Source organism: Emydura macquarii, unplaced genomic scaffold, assembly GCF_026122565.2.
Source record: "Emydura macquarii macquarii isolate MOO-44397 ecotype Brisbane River unplaced genomic scaffold, CSIRO-AGI_Emac_v2 contig_2676, whole genome shotgun sequence".
Classification (NCBI taxonomy): domain Eukaryota; kingdom Metazoa; phylum Chordata; order Testudines; family Chelidae; genus Emydura; species Emydura macquarii.
In genome coordinates this window covers 22,305,916-22,320,571 of record NW_027132813.1, presented here as the reverse complement: position 1 = coordinate 22,320,571, position 14,656 = coordinate 22,305,916, and the positions used below count along the sequence as shown (strand labels likewise).

The 14,656-nt window shown below is 37.9% G+C and overlaps 1 protein-coding gene across 1 annotated transcript in view; it reads right to left on the bottom strand.

Moving 5' to 3' along the window:
- Positions 1-14,656, bottom strand: part of MTA3 (metastasis associated 1 family member 3) — a 208,757-nt gene that overhangs the window by 173,025 nt on the left and 21,076 nt on the right. Inside the window, exon 4 of the mRNA XM_067565049.1 lies at positions 5,497-5,623. Coding sequence (XP_067421150.1) covers positions 5,497-5,623 — 127 coding nt within the window. The remainder of the gene's footprint in view (positions 1-5,496; positions 5,624-14,656) is intronic.

Genomic DNA, 14,656 nt, shown 5'->3' with positions numbered 1-14,656 from the left:
CAAGATAATCAAAATGGTCCCGAGTGGCCTTAAAAATCTACAAAATTCTGCTATGTGGATCACAGCAAGAAACAGCAGCTTGTTTTCGGTCCTGGGTGGGAGAAAGTTAAAAACTACTACTGAATTGACCTAGAAGGATATTGACCAGTAAATAATTTGCTAGATTTCTTCTGACACTGTCATGGTAATTACTTCTCACATAGCTGAAATTAGGAGAATGATCACTATTACCCTTCTGTCAAAATTGATTTCTCTACACAAAAACACACGATTGTATTTATTGACCAATTAACTGACATTTTGCAGTAAAGATATTTAACACTAATTAAATTTGGATCAGCAAACCTACTTGTTTGAAATCTTGTTCTCACAAACACCCATTGGTTTAAAAACATTTCTTTGTTCCCAAACCACATCCAGGCAGTTAGGCTCCACACAACTCTTGTCGCATTACATTTTATACAAAGATTTTTTTAAATTGTTGTACAAGACAGCCCTGCTGAGCAATGCTAACCTTATTTTATCCAGGACTTCTGAGGCGAGAAGGTATACAAAAGCCAAACAAACATTACAGCAAGAAATTACAACTGAACCAGAACATTTATTAGAAGGTACAAATCAAACAAAGACCATGAAAAAGGTACTATGCATACTGTTGAATAAGTTAATAGCAATAACGAGGTTCCTTCAAATAGCTGTGAAGGAATATTTTTAAGCACCTAGGTTTGGAAGGCAATTATAAATGGTTTCAGAGATTAATGCAATCCACTGAGACAGCCTAAGCATAGACAGGCTTCCCTAATTCCCTCTCAACTCTTGGGACCATAAAAAAGAAAAACAAATTTAAAGCAAGCAGCAAGTAATCCTGCGCATCAGCCATAAAGAATAGTTCATTAACATGGAGACTTCTCTACATATATTCTATTGCTGGAACCTTTTCATACAAGCTATACTGAAGTGTAGGGACATCACACAAAATAAAGCAATGAAAATTAGAAGCACTATATGGAGGAACAAAACAGAAGAATACACTAGGTTTCTTCATTAAACATTGTATCCATCCTATTCTACTGAAGTCACTGCATAGGCTCAATATTTTCTAGTATATGTGCTTAGATAGCAGCTACAGCAGAAAGCCCAATTTAAATGCTATGCTTGAACAGACAAAATTATGGTAAAGAAAACCACGGATGCTATGGTATTAACCTTCCTATAAATCAAAAAAAACCCTAATGTAATATAGTAACTATGATTTACTGTAGTATATTAAACTCTCAGATATGTACTAGATCTAAATTGCATCAATTCTCTTTTCAGTTTACAGATAAATTAATTTGAGCCAAAACATTTCACATGTGAAAAAGATATTATTCATACAGCATAAAAGTTGATATCTTAAAAACAGCCCTGTCAGAAAATGATTTGATATTTAGACATTATTTTTATATTGTGTGCCTAGTGCTTGACAAATAAGCAACAGGTTATGGGTTAGCCAGTCAAGTTAACAAGCATGCAGTTAGGGATGATTTACCCCTTCCCTTCAACATCCTTGAGTTCATTTAAATACCAAAATCAAACTAGAGTATAGAAATGCAGTGAGAAATAGAGGGCCAAGCTAGCCCTAGGTATGTCTTGTTTACTGTGACTAACGGTATGTCTACATTGCACTTAGACACCCATGGCTGACCCGTGCTAGCTCACTTGGGTTTGCAAGGCTAAGTTGCTGTTTAACTGCAGTATAGATCATAGAATCATAGAAGATTAGGGATAGAAAGTCATCTAGTCCAACCCGCTGCTTAAAGCAGAACCAATCCCAACTAAATTATCCCAGCCAGGGCTTTGTCAAGCGGGGCCTTAAAAACCTCTACAGACGGACATTCCACCACCTCCCTAGGTGTTCGGGCTCATGCTGGAACTTCGGTTCTATGACCCTGCAAGGTGGGAGAGTCTCAGAATTCAGGCTGCAGCCCAAGCCCAAATGTCTACACTGCAATTAAACAGCCCCTTCACCCAGGCCACCCGTGGACGTCTCATCGCAATGGAGACATACCCTAACTAAACAGCTAGCCCTTTGTAAAACATGGCTTTTGGGGTCAGACGTGTATATAGCTAAACTGTACAAACTTAAAATATTTTTAAAAGGGTGGGTCAGCTATGATTTATTTTACTCTGTTTCAGAAAAACAGTCTGAATTAATTTGTAATCAGACAAATATAGAAATAATAAAAAATATAAGTTTTGAACTCTACAGGGCTGCTTCTCCTTTCATTTATAATGGTTTTATACCACTGTAATTCCACTGACTTCAAACTGACAAAAGTCTTCAACTTACACCCACTTTAAGGTGATCACAGTGTTATTAAAGGGGCCTTAGTGTAAATGAGAATCAGACCCAAAGTCTTTATATCTTCAAAGTGCATTCTCCACATTTACATTGCAAGAAAATTAAACAATTTATACTCCAAAACAAAAGAATGTTAAAATAGAGTTAGGGATGTAAAATATCAAACGGTTAACCGGTAAGTATTAGTCTTACCATTTACAAATTGCGTTACCCATTTAACCATTCGCTGCATGTGTGTGTGTGGGGGGGGGGGGGGGGGGGGGCCTGTGCAAGTGGGGGGTGAGTGGGGACGGATGTTGCTGGAAGGGATGATGGGGGGGGGCTAGGGCACGCGTTTGCCATTGTGCAGGGGGAGAGCCCTGGTGGCCTAGGAATTTGGCACCGGTGCCAGCTGGAGCAGCAATGAGCCGGTTGGCAGTGGCTGAGGTGAGCCCAGGTGAAGGGTCCGGGAGGGAGGGGGTCAGACGGACATGGGGGTGTGTCCCTGGTCCTAGAGTAGGGCTTGGAGCGCAGCATGGGGGCGGATGGGCTTGGGGGGTGGGCAAGGCACAGAGGTGCCTTATTGCCCCCTCCTGCTGGCTGGAAGGCAGTGGTACCCTGGCTCTGGAGTGCCTACTGCAGGGCAATTGGAGGGACCAGGGCCCCGCATAGTGGTGGAGCCGAGGTGCGGAAGTGCAGCAAGATGCCCCCATTCTGCCCCCGGGCAACCCCCCTCCCCCTGCAGCCCACTAGGGATGTAAAATATTATATTGGTTAAACATTGAACCGATACAATTAATCGTTTAAACGGCTGTTTTGTTAAACGATATTTTACATCCCGAATAGAGCTAAGGCTGAAAATACATTTTAGTAATTTAAGAATAAAAAGGTTACAGCAATGCTATAATTATCACAAAACCAAACGTTACAAACCAAAGAAATTCAAATCTAAACATGCTAAGGCAGTGCTTCTCAACCTATCTACCACTGTGGGCCACACCCAATACTACCTGTACAGCCCTGAGGATGTCACATGGGCTGCAGGTGTGTGCTGATTGTGCTGCAGGTTGAGAATCAGTGTGCTAAAGTATGGAAACAGTTAAGGCACCCAAACAGCCTTAACTCTGTTCCGTCGTGACACCAAAGTTATTGTTATGATGAATGTATTTTTATGTTTGGATTCCCAGATTCAATTAAAGTGATTTTTAAGGCTACAATAGGTTTTCTTCATGTTCCCATCCTCACACCCATGGTGTCACTACAAGGCAGAGTTAAGAAAAACTAGAAAGTTGTTTGCCGATGTAAATCAACGAACTATAGTACATACTAAATAGTGTGAAATACTTTTATTCCTTTAAATTACAAGCATAGCAACAAAGGTAGTTTTCATCATGGAAGAAGACGTTGACTAGTTTTCAAAACTCTGGATTAGGACTGGGAGCCTAGAGCTACTGAGAAAGTTTTAACCAATAAAATTAAGTTACCCACTTCTAACTTTCTCCTCTTACTTCTACCAAAAGAGGTGGAGTTCATCTTACTCCTGCCAACTTCTGTCTGCATTTATCACCTTTATTTCATTGCATCATTTCTCCTCTCCCATTAGTACTACATGTCTTTCCCATTTGGAGGGCCAGAACATCTTGTTATTTAAAACAGCATAGCCCTATTCAATGGAGCTATGGCAATTTGTACTACCTGAGACTCTGGTTCTTAGTTTGGTTGATATTGGAATAGAGGGGAGAAAAAGAAGAGGAGTCTTCTACTTCCCCATCAATTTCCCCTCCTTTTTTTTTTCACTAATTCACATTAAAAACTCAGAGAACCATTGGGAATTTAAATTGTGCAAATTAGCAAGTGCAATTCAAAGCAAGCATAATGTACCACGAAAAATACTAAGTCCATTTATTTTGACAATATAGTTTAATTTTGAAAATTCATTACAGCACACGCAATTGTTCTGGAATGTATCTGGTAAAAGTAATTAAGGTCTTTGTAATATGAGAGTGCACACATACTACAACATTACTAATCTTTGCTGAAAAGTAGAGGGAAACACCATTTTGTGTATGTGCATGCTATACTGTGTAACTGCTGCAGCATATTGTAGTATTTTTAAGGGATGACTAGTGCCGTGTGTGCTAGCGAGGTTCTACTCTAGTTGTTCCTCATGTTATAGTAATCCTCCCACTGGAGCTGGTGAACAAAGGTAACTTGTTCTACTAGAGCAGGTGGTCTCTGATAATAAACATTAACACAACAGTGATTTTTATGTACAGATTTCAAAGTTAGATTAAAAGTTATTATCTCCATTTTATAGGGCATGTCTACATGATGAAGTTACTGTGCAGTAAGTTAGGTATGAATTTACAAAGCACTACCTACTCCGCATTTACTCCTTGTGTGGATACTCTTATTGTGCACTAAAAGTGCCCTTGGGTGGTTTATCTTAGTGCACTTTAAAGTGTATTACGCTAAAATGCACAAAGGTACTTTTACTTGCTTGCTGTGCAGTAACATCCTGTGTAATCAAGCCAGAGATACGGAAACTGAGGTACAGAGTTTAAGTGACTTAACCAAGTCGTACAGTGAATATGTGACAGAATTGGTAAAGATTTTTGTTCTATTAACTGCCAGTTCTGTGCTCTATCTACTAGACCACAAATGCCCTCTCTTGACAATGAAAAGTATTTCCTTTGACCAGGATGGATGAGCTTCCAGCTACTGATGGCTTCACTAGTGACAGACTGGGTTGGATGTATTCAGAGAACTAAAATTCCCTTGCATTATCATTACTACAATTACCCTGGTGCCCTTCCCTTCCATTTGCCTTTGCTTTACCACTGCATCCCTTCTAGTTTCTAGAGCCTCTCTCCCAACAAACATGAAGAGCTCCCTGCATCAGTGGCTATGCTCATGGCATTTTCCAGTGTGAAATCAACTACAACTCTTTTCTGCTTTACTTAGCCTCTCTCAGCAGTAGCATCAGAACAATTTAAAAATGAAGGGAGGTATGGGTAGAAGCATGATAACATGTCCAATTTAAACCCCCCAAGTTACAAGTTTTAAGATAGTTTAGATATAGAATATCTCTAAGGATATGACGGCGGAAATGCTCTTGCAACATTTAGCCACAACTGTTACCAAAAAAATAAACTTTCTTCAAAGTTTCTTACCTGATATGTGTTGCAGGAAGGGACTCATACTGGCGAGAAAGAAAGAGCTCTCTATGTTTCAACTGATGTTTCTGTTTATCAGTCAAATCAGTCTCATTTGTAGTTTCAGACTCTTCTTCAACTTCTTCTGCACAAGGATAGAAAATAGGTCAAAATTAGCTCTGCTATGTAATACAGTTGTGCAGACATTCCCCCCCCCTTTTTTTTTTTTTAACCCTCTAGGCAACCTGCTTTGATATTCTAGAGAAAGTTCTTCATCAATTGTTATAAAATAAGTTGCCATTTTATGCATTCTAACAACTAGGGATCAAATCTTGTAAATACTATATATATTATTTATAATAAAAATTATGTTTTCTGTTCCTCTGTTTGCACTTAGGAGTCTTTCAGATGGCTATAAGAGCAACTCTACCAGACATTCCTATTCCTCTTTTACCTCCCTTCCTGTTCTTTTCCTCTTTGTGCACACAGCTGCCCATTGCTTGCTACTGTTCAGTTTCAGCTCTGCTGCTGCTGTTATTGGTAAAACCATAGCAGAGCCTGTCAACAAAATAGCAAAAGTGCCTAGGCACAAAATACCATCAAACAATGTAAACAAACTCCAGAGAGAGAAAAAAATTAACCTCCCTAATTGACTTCAATTATAATAATCTATAAGGTTACTTGTAACAATATTTTCAGATGAGAGTGTGGTTTAAAATTTGACAATATCCCTCTAACAGAAGAAAAAAGGGCATACTTTTTAAATATTAAAATAATTTGTTTATTAAAACAATATTAAGTACTTATATAGCACTTTAACTAGAAAAGGAAGACAGCACACACCTTATAAAAGTGGAAAACAAATCTTTAAAAGCAGAGGTCTTTATGAAATATTTTGTCTGTTTGCTTCATATTTTGAAACTACACAAATCTAAGATACTTTGGCACACCGTAAATTCCACTAACAATTCCTCCTAAAAGAATTGCCATCAAGTAAACAAACAGCATGAAGGAAAGTAAGTTGATCTTCAGAGTATGCAGGTTTAATCATAGGGAGAATTAACAGTGACAGAAGTAAGGATTGGGGTGTTTTAAACAACATTGAAGGTGTCATCTGGACACGCTAGGATTTCCATGATTGGAACTTGCCTTTCCACTGGATTCTTGGGCCTTACAAATCTGAGAGACCATACCCTCTGACTTCTCAGCAAGGTCAAACATACCTTACTACATACTGAATGTTAATAAATGTGTAGGTCTCCTACAAAAAAGAGTGATTTTCTGATTGCTGTATATCCAGAGTTATTGCTATAAAACTTATCTGAAATAACTAAACGACACTGCCTCTGTATTTGCAGTGTTCCCTATAGTTAATTTAGGGAAATACTGAGGTCACCGTATCTATTCTTCTAAAGCAACATGGCTATTTTACACACCATGTAGTACGGATACTGCTAAACACTTCAGCCTGCGTGTTCTCTCATGGTAGAATCATGATGCTCTCCAAATTCAGGATCGTTATCCTACTACATCTGCTTCCCATCATCTTCTGGCTCCCTAACGGCTCTTCTCATAGTGGCGGGGAGAATGTTCCCTGAAGTGACTCTAGCTCCCTCAAATCCCAGTTCCCCGACCTACCCACTTGTCTGCCCCACTGGGTGGGCTGCATATGCAGGGGGAGGAGAGAAACAACTCACTCTCTACAGCCCCCCACCCCACCCTTTCTGATGAGGGAGCAACGGTAAATCTCCCACCCCCTACTTACATATGCCAAAAGAAATAAGTAATTAAAAGCAAGTTTCTCCAGCAGAACCTGAATCCACAAGTATCACAGTTCTGACCCTGGTGCTCTAACACACACTGCCACATAGTGTTGAGACTACAAGCTTTTCATAGGGTCTAGCTAAGCCCACTTGGGGTACATTGATAGCAGCAAGTAGAGCTGTTGTCACGGTACTACTACGGTAGTTACTTCCCTCATTTAATTTGTGTAGAATCTTACTCTTCAGACAATGTACCAGAGATCAAGTCAGCCTGAAAATTTTCATTTGTGGAGATTTCTACACTACTAAAAATCAATTAAGTAGGAAAGGGAATGAAGGCTTGTTAAAAGAAAAATATATTAATCAAGGGTGAGAAAAAGCACACCTTTTGTACAGGAGACACTGCACTATTCAAATAATATTGTTATAAAAAAGTGTTCATGTGTATTACACACTGTTAAATTTGTTACACTGGTGATCCAGGGTTCATCATAATACTAACTTCTTCTCTGATTCCATATAGGTATATCAAGGAAACTTGGGCTGCTTCAGATGAAAAACTTTATTATGCATCTTCTTTATGAAGTTAGTAATTAAAGAAGAAAAACAACAATGGGGAAAAATGTTAAAGGTTAACCTTTCAAACACATAATGGATTTGACAGCTACACTGAAGGTGAATCACTGTTAGGAGCTATATTTGTTTCAGCTACAGTACCAAATCCTAACAGCAAAATATGCAATGAAATTCAAAACATCAGTCTTTCCCTCTTCAAATATAAAAATGTCAACAATTTTTTAAAGAGTTTATCTGTTTTGTTTTTACAAGTCCAAGCTCTTGCCATTCTTTGGGTATTTTTACTTCCTCCACAGTCTGAAAAACAGCAAAGAAACCAAAACACTCTGTTTACGTTTACCAGCTAGTCCGAACACATGGTTTAACGCAGGGGTTCTCAAACTGGGGTTGGGACCCCTCAAGGGGTCATGAGATTATTACGGGGGATGGCGAGGATTGTGAGCCATTAGCCCCCATGCATGCCAGGCCTGCAGCTGTCAATCCTGTGCATAGCTGACAGCCAGATCCCTTCGCTGGAGTGCCAGAGAGCAGCGGCTGCTGGACGGGTGCTCTGAAGGTAGCGCAGCCCCTACAGCACAGCAGAAGTAAGGGTGGCATGGTATGGGGGGTATCGCTTTTGGGGGTTGGGGGGGGTTGTCACAGCCTGAAATATTTTCAAAGGGGGTCCCAGGAAAAAAGTTTGAGAACCCGTGGTTTAAGGAAGTTATCTGGGGACTAAAAGGTCTAACAAAATCCAATCCCCCTCCCCGCCCCCCACACACACACCAAAAGACCATATTAGCAAAATACATACGCGAGCAAGTAATTACTGTCAGTAAAGGCTTTATTGAATAATGGGTCAAAATGTTAAAACATATGTAGCAAAACAAAGGCAATAAAATCAATCAGCAAAATTATGCCCAACTAATAGTTATACATGCAAATGTTACTGCAATGTTTTTCTTGAGATTTTACATGCACAGGAGTAAGGATATTCAGAGTTGTGAAACCCACAACCACCACAACTTGGCCATATTGCATAAATATAGCATATGCATTTATAATGGTATATGCAGTGTTAATTGTAATGCCTTAACATACTGTATATTCCCCCACAAAAAACTTGACTAACTTAGAGTTAAGGCTGATCTAGTTTATTTTCCATCAACACAAATATCAGTTAAGGGAATCTTCATTTACATGCCATAACATTACCCAGATGCTTTCTCTGACCTGGCTGACTACACACAAAGTTGTACAGGATTAAAAATGTGATTTTATACAAATTTAAACAAGTGTATGTTTGCATGTGGACACTCTTATATCAGTTTAAATCTGACTGATATTTGTTTATCTTACACTGGTGAATTTGCAGGCACAAGAAAAACTGATAGAAGTTTTAAATTCAATGAGTCTGCACACAAAAAAGCTGTACTAGTTTAACCAAACAAATGTAAGCTAAACCAGTATAACTTGTGTGTGTGTAAACAAGTCTAGACTCCTTTCCCATAACTCCCTTGCACTTCCAATATATAATTAACTTTAAAGCACACTACTAAATTCCTCTAAATCACATTCAAATGCAAAACCTCAACTACATAACAATAAATCCAACTATATGTGTATGTATATTGGGGAAGTCTATAATGTGTTATTTGTCCATGAAGAAATGTGAGGCTGGAGTAAAGGTTGTGCATTTCAGTAATTCAGTTTTCAACTTAGCTTTAAAGTTTAATTTTGTATTGTAGATTGTACCCGCCTCTCTCAGAAGGTTTACCCCTTCAACAGCGTTTGCACTGCAGGAGAAGGCTGCTGAGGGCTCCCTATTGGAAGAGGATGGATCCTTTGATGGAAGAATCCTAATCAGAATGCCTGCACTTTATCCTTCCTGTTCCAAAAGTCTGTTATGGACAATCCACCAACACAACCTCCCCTGGGTTTGACCCAGGAGTCCTGAAAGATTTTCCTAAACCATTAACTGACTTCTGAAGCATGTCCAACAACGTTTTCCAGGATCATCAACTTCCTGGTTATTTTACCTTTAATAAATAATAAGAACCTAGATTTTGATAATTTATCATTTCACTAACCTATGAGCCCAGGTATTAAATTGTAGCAAGGACTGAAGTGCTTAGAGTCCACATGTTGCCCCAGCCAGCCTTCTACATTTACTGTGATCTGTTTCAGAACAAGGTACAGTGGTGCTTCTTGTTGTTTGTCTTCTTTACATAACATAATCTATATGTATATATGACATCCAGCCAGAGAAAGTCTTGCTCTGATCACCTTCTTCAGTTACTACTCATCTCATATAGAACCTCCTGCCATCATATATTTATTCATGTTATTATTTTTATTTCATAGAAAATTACAAAGAAAAAACTCTTGACTCAACACAAAATTGTGCATTGTTCAAATCTAGCTGTGCAACACTATATTGCAACCTATATTTACACTACTTTTGAGTATTTGACAGGCGCGATGAAATCAGACAACTCGGCTTTGTTCTTGTGCATGATATACTTTATCATTACACATGGTTTGACATGCTCTGAAATTTAAAACTGGGATTTTGTTGTGTAGTGTTTTTTGTTCTCGCAGTAAAAACTACCAGTGACCCTGTCCTATGAGAAAAAAATAAGCTAAAACAGCAAAAAAAAGTTTCTTTCTCCACTCTCCAGATAATCACTGGCAACTCACCTCAACCCTTTGAGCAATGACATTTCTAAGAACTAGCATTTGGAGAGGCAACCCGCTGCTCAGAAGCAAGAGTAATGTATCCCACTCAATCCCTGCCTTGATGGTGGGAGGGGAGAAAAGCTTTTTAACTTAGGTCTCAATTCAGCACAGCATTTTAAGTACACATTTAACTTTGAAGTCCCAATTAAGTCAATGGGACTTCACTGGTGTGCTGCAGATTTAGGGCCTTAAAGAACTACATACAGATGGTGCTGTTCTGTATGCATCAGAGCTGCATTTCAGTGTCTTGCCCTCTGAATTACTGTATGCAGTGGTGTTGTAGCCATGTCAGTTCCAGGATATTAGAGAGAGAAGGTGGGTGAGGTAATAGCTTTTATTGGACCAACTGCTGTTGGTGAGAGAGAAGCTTTCAAGCTTATACAGCTCTTCTTCAGCTCTATGTAGGCTTGAAAGCTTGTCTCCCTCATCAACAGAATTTGGTCCAATAAAAGATATTACCTCTCAGACCTTGCTCTCTGAATATTAACATATCTAACAATACAGTACATACATTATTTGATTCCCTGAGTGCTGGTCACTGTTTGGCGATATCTGAGTCTGGGTGGCAAAGTTATCCCTGTTGGTCGGAGTTGCCACATAAACTGAACATCTCTATGCCTTCTGAAATACAGAAGCTTTTGGTATCATCTTCTGATTTTCCTTATTATGTTCTATGTATTTACACTTTTTGAGGAACTCTATCATAAAAATCTGTGTGCTATAAGCAAGTGATGTAAAACTGGAGCAAGCAATAACTTGGGCGAGTTATGTTGAGAGGCAGCTGGACTCAGCACTGGGTGGCAGATATAAAAGGATAGCATGAAAGACTGGGAAAACAGTGTAGAATATTTGCCCCATCTGCTTACTGGTGCAACAAAAGAAAAATAGTTATGTTTGAATGCAACTATATTTGAAGATCATGTTTCTGCAGAAAACATCAAAATCTTTGATCTATCAGAAAAAAAGCGTGGTGATGAACTTCCTCTAGCTTTAGGAGATGGCCTCTTCCTCATCGCTCCTCTCACAGAATTTTGCCTGTCTAGTTTACATGAAGTAGAGCTTACTGTCCAAATAACAAAACTATCTTGTGGAGTGGAGTGGAAGGAAGCTAACCCTCAGGAACTGCAAGAAGCACTTCAAAGGCTGGACACAGTAGGAGAGGAAATAGAAAGTTTATTTCCTTTTCCAGCACCAGCTCACAAACTCAGTTGCAGCACACAGGGAGGGAAAAAAAGCAACAATTCCCATTAAATAAACTTTTTAATGAAAAAATACTGAAGTGACTGTCACATACCAAGTCCTAATTATTCAACAATTAAAGAAAACACATCTGATTTACAGTTCGTAAACAGCGAAGAACACAGAAAAGAATCCTGAGCACCAGGTCTCAAGGTCACAATCTGAGATGAGGAATATGAGGCAATCCTTTGGACTGTTAACTAAATTTGAGCTTATAGTATTTTTCTGCTCCAGAAAGAGCAGAAAAGAAAACAAACAAACAAACAAACAAAAACTGGAAAGCAGAACCAGAGAGAAAAATGTGCTTTTATAACTCTAGTTTTAGATTCTAGCTTCATGTGTTATACCTGAACTTTCTGATAAATTGTAAATATCTTGCATCTTGAGCACTACAGAGATCTAATGGTTCTTTTGCTGTGACAGTTTAGGAAAATTACTCATCCCCCTCACTCTGAGGTAAAAGGCTCATGATAACAGCCATCTGTATCAATACAACAGGTTATAGTAATTGAGAGGGAATGTTAATCTCTACTCTCTCTTTTTTTACTTACACACCCTGCCAAGAGAAAATAAAACAGACTACATATAAAAAATGTAATTGATTCTTTGCTAGTTTTCCTCTCCTGTTTCCTTTTGTGGGACTCATACTGTCAGAGTATGATGCCCTTTGTTAACAATCTGGAAAGCACTATGCAGTAATTATATTCTACATTACTTTTATTATTCTGTATTTATATTTTGAGCAGTTCTCTTTCCTTTTTTCTGCTTAAAAAGCACAGTGACTTTAAACTGACACTATAGAAAACTGCTTACTTTTAGCATTAATTTTAAAAGAACTGACTGAGGGCTTGTCTCTATTTAGAAATTGCACCCATTCAACTTAAAATGTTTAAAACCCAATTTAGTTAAACCAGCACAAATCCCTTAGAGGACACATAGTGGTTTAAATCTGGTTTATAACAGTTTAGCTTGCATCTGGCTTGTGTTGGTTTACAAAGCAAGGTTTAAACAAACACCAGGGTCTACACACAAAGTTGCAACAGTTTAACTAAACATGTGCATGTCTAGACCAGACCGAAGGAATATGAAAGTACTGTGTGTGACTAAAAAATAACGAGTTAACCACTAAGATCAAAGAAAAGACACAACTGTGCATGGGTTTCTTTTCAGTTTAAGAAGGGCGGCAGCAAAGACATCAAGTTTGCATTTGCAGCTAGGATGCTATAGGCAAATAACTACAGCGCACTGACATTTTTTTTCCTTTTGAAGTGTTTGCTTACTGTCAAAACAAATACAAAGAAGGACATTTTAAATATAAATATATGAACAATTTTGTTCACACTGTCCATTAGAAGCTCTTTCAGGTAGACAGCTGGTCAGTTTGCCTAGAGTATACAAGGTTTGTTGCCAGGTGCTGTATTGAACTGAATTGGTTGTGATATTTAACCTCTTGCAGTATAGTTAAGCTGCTTAACCAATTCTAAAGGACTAAATTATTCAAAACCAATGACACAACTCACATTGGTGAGCATTTACTCACATGAGTAAGAGCTCCACAACCTAACCCTACCTGCTTATGCCAGTTTAGGTCACATGTGTGGGTTATGTACATACTACTACCAGGCAGTACTAAAAATCTAAAGTACAATTTAAAGCACATTTATACTATAGAATTGTTTTAGATATTGCAGACTTAAATATACCCTTCACAAACTGAACACACAATACAGTTACAGTTAAAAATAACTTGCAGTTATTTTTGTTTAAATGATGACTTACTCCTCTATATCACATCTTTGAACTTTGTTTTTTAAAGAAGCTTCAGAAACTTCAAGCTACCTTTAATAATCATTACAAATCAGTAAACCATACTGATTCACAAGTAATATATGGATTTTTTTTAAATGATCTGTTTTCATGCTACAAAATTATCTAAGTGTCAGTTAAGATGTCAATTATAGTTGACTTTATCTCATGTTTATCCTAACACTGTATCAAAAATATTTGATGAAAAATTATCCTCATTTTGAAAACGGGGAGGGGGGTGGGAGCAGGAAGGAGGAAAAGGGGTTTCAAATAAAAATGAATACTTCTGGAAAAAAAATTACCGTGATGCATTTATTTCCACTAAAGAAAAAATAATATATTCTGAGTAGTCCTGTACATTAGTTACTGATACAGTGGTACATATACTAGATTTTTCCATTTTTCATCATTGGAAAATATTTTTATGGCAGTACAAAGTCTGTTGATTGAGTAAATAAAGGTCTAATGGAAACGTGGAAACAATGCTGAGCATACATTAGTGGGTCAAAGGTGGGAAACAAGGATCTGAATTGATATGTTGCAACTTTTGATCAGAGATCTCTTTCTACTTCCTCTCCTTTCCTTTTGTTTGTGTGTTATCTATTCAGATTTTAAACTCTCTGGAAAGGAAATGTCTTGTTACATGTCTACAAAAGGCACACCATATTTGGAGCAGGATGTAACTAACATACGTTTTAATTTAAAACAACACTACTCAAATATTGTACAATAGTTATTAAAAGAGCTTTAAAGTCAGGAACTCGGATTAAATGATAAAACAGAAATTTTTAAATCAGGAAATTAGAACATTCTAGTTTTTAAAAAATGTTAAGACTGTTTGGATTACACAATTAAGATCCCAAAAATACAAAAATTATGTCCATTTACCTCTTCTTTCTGATAAGAGAATACTGCTAGCTGCCACACAAAATAAATTAAGTGTTTGTTGATATATTCAAAGTACAGCAATACAGTATATTGTTGCAAAGTGATATAACCTGCACCCAACCTCTTGCCACACCAGATACCAGAGGTTTCCATTTTATAGTTGTGAATAGGACTGTAACCAGTATGTT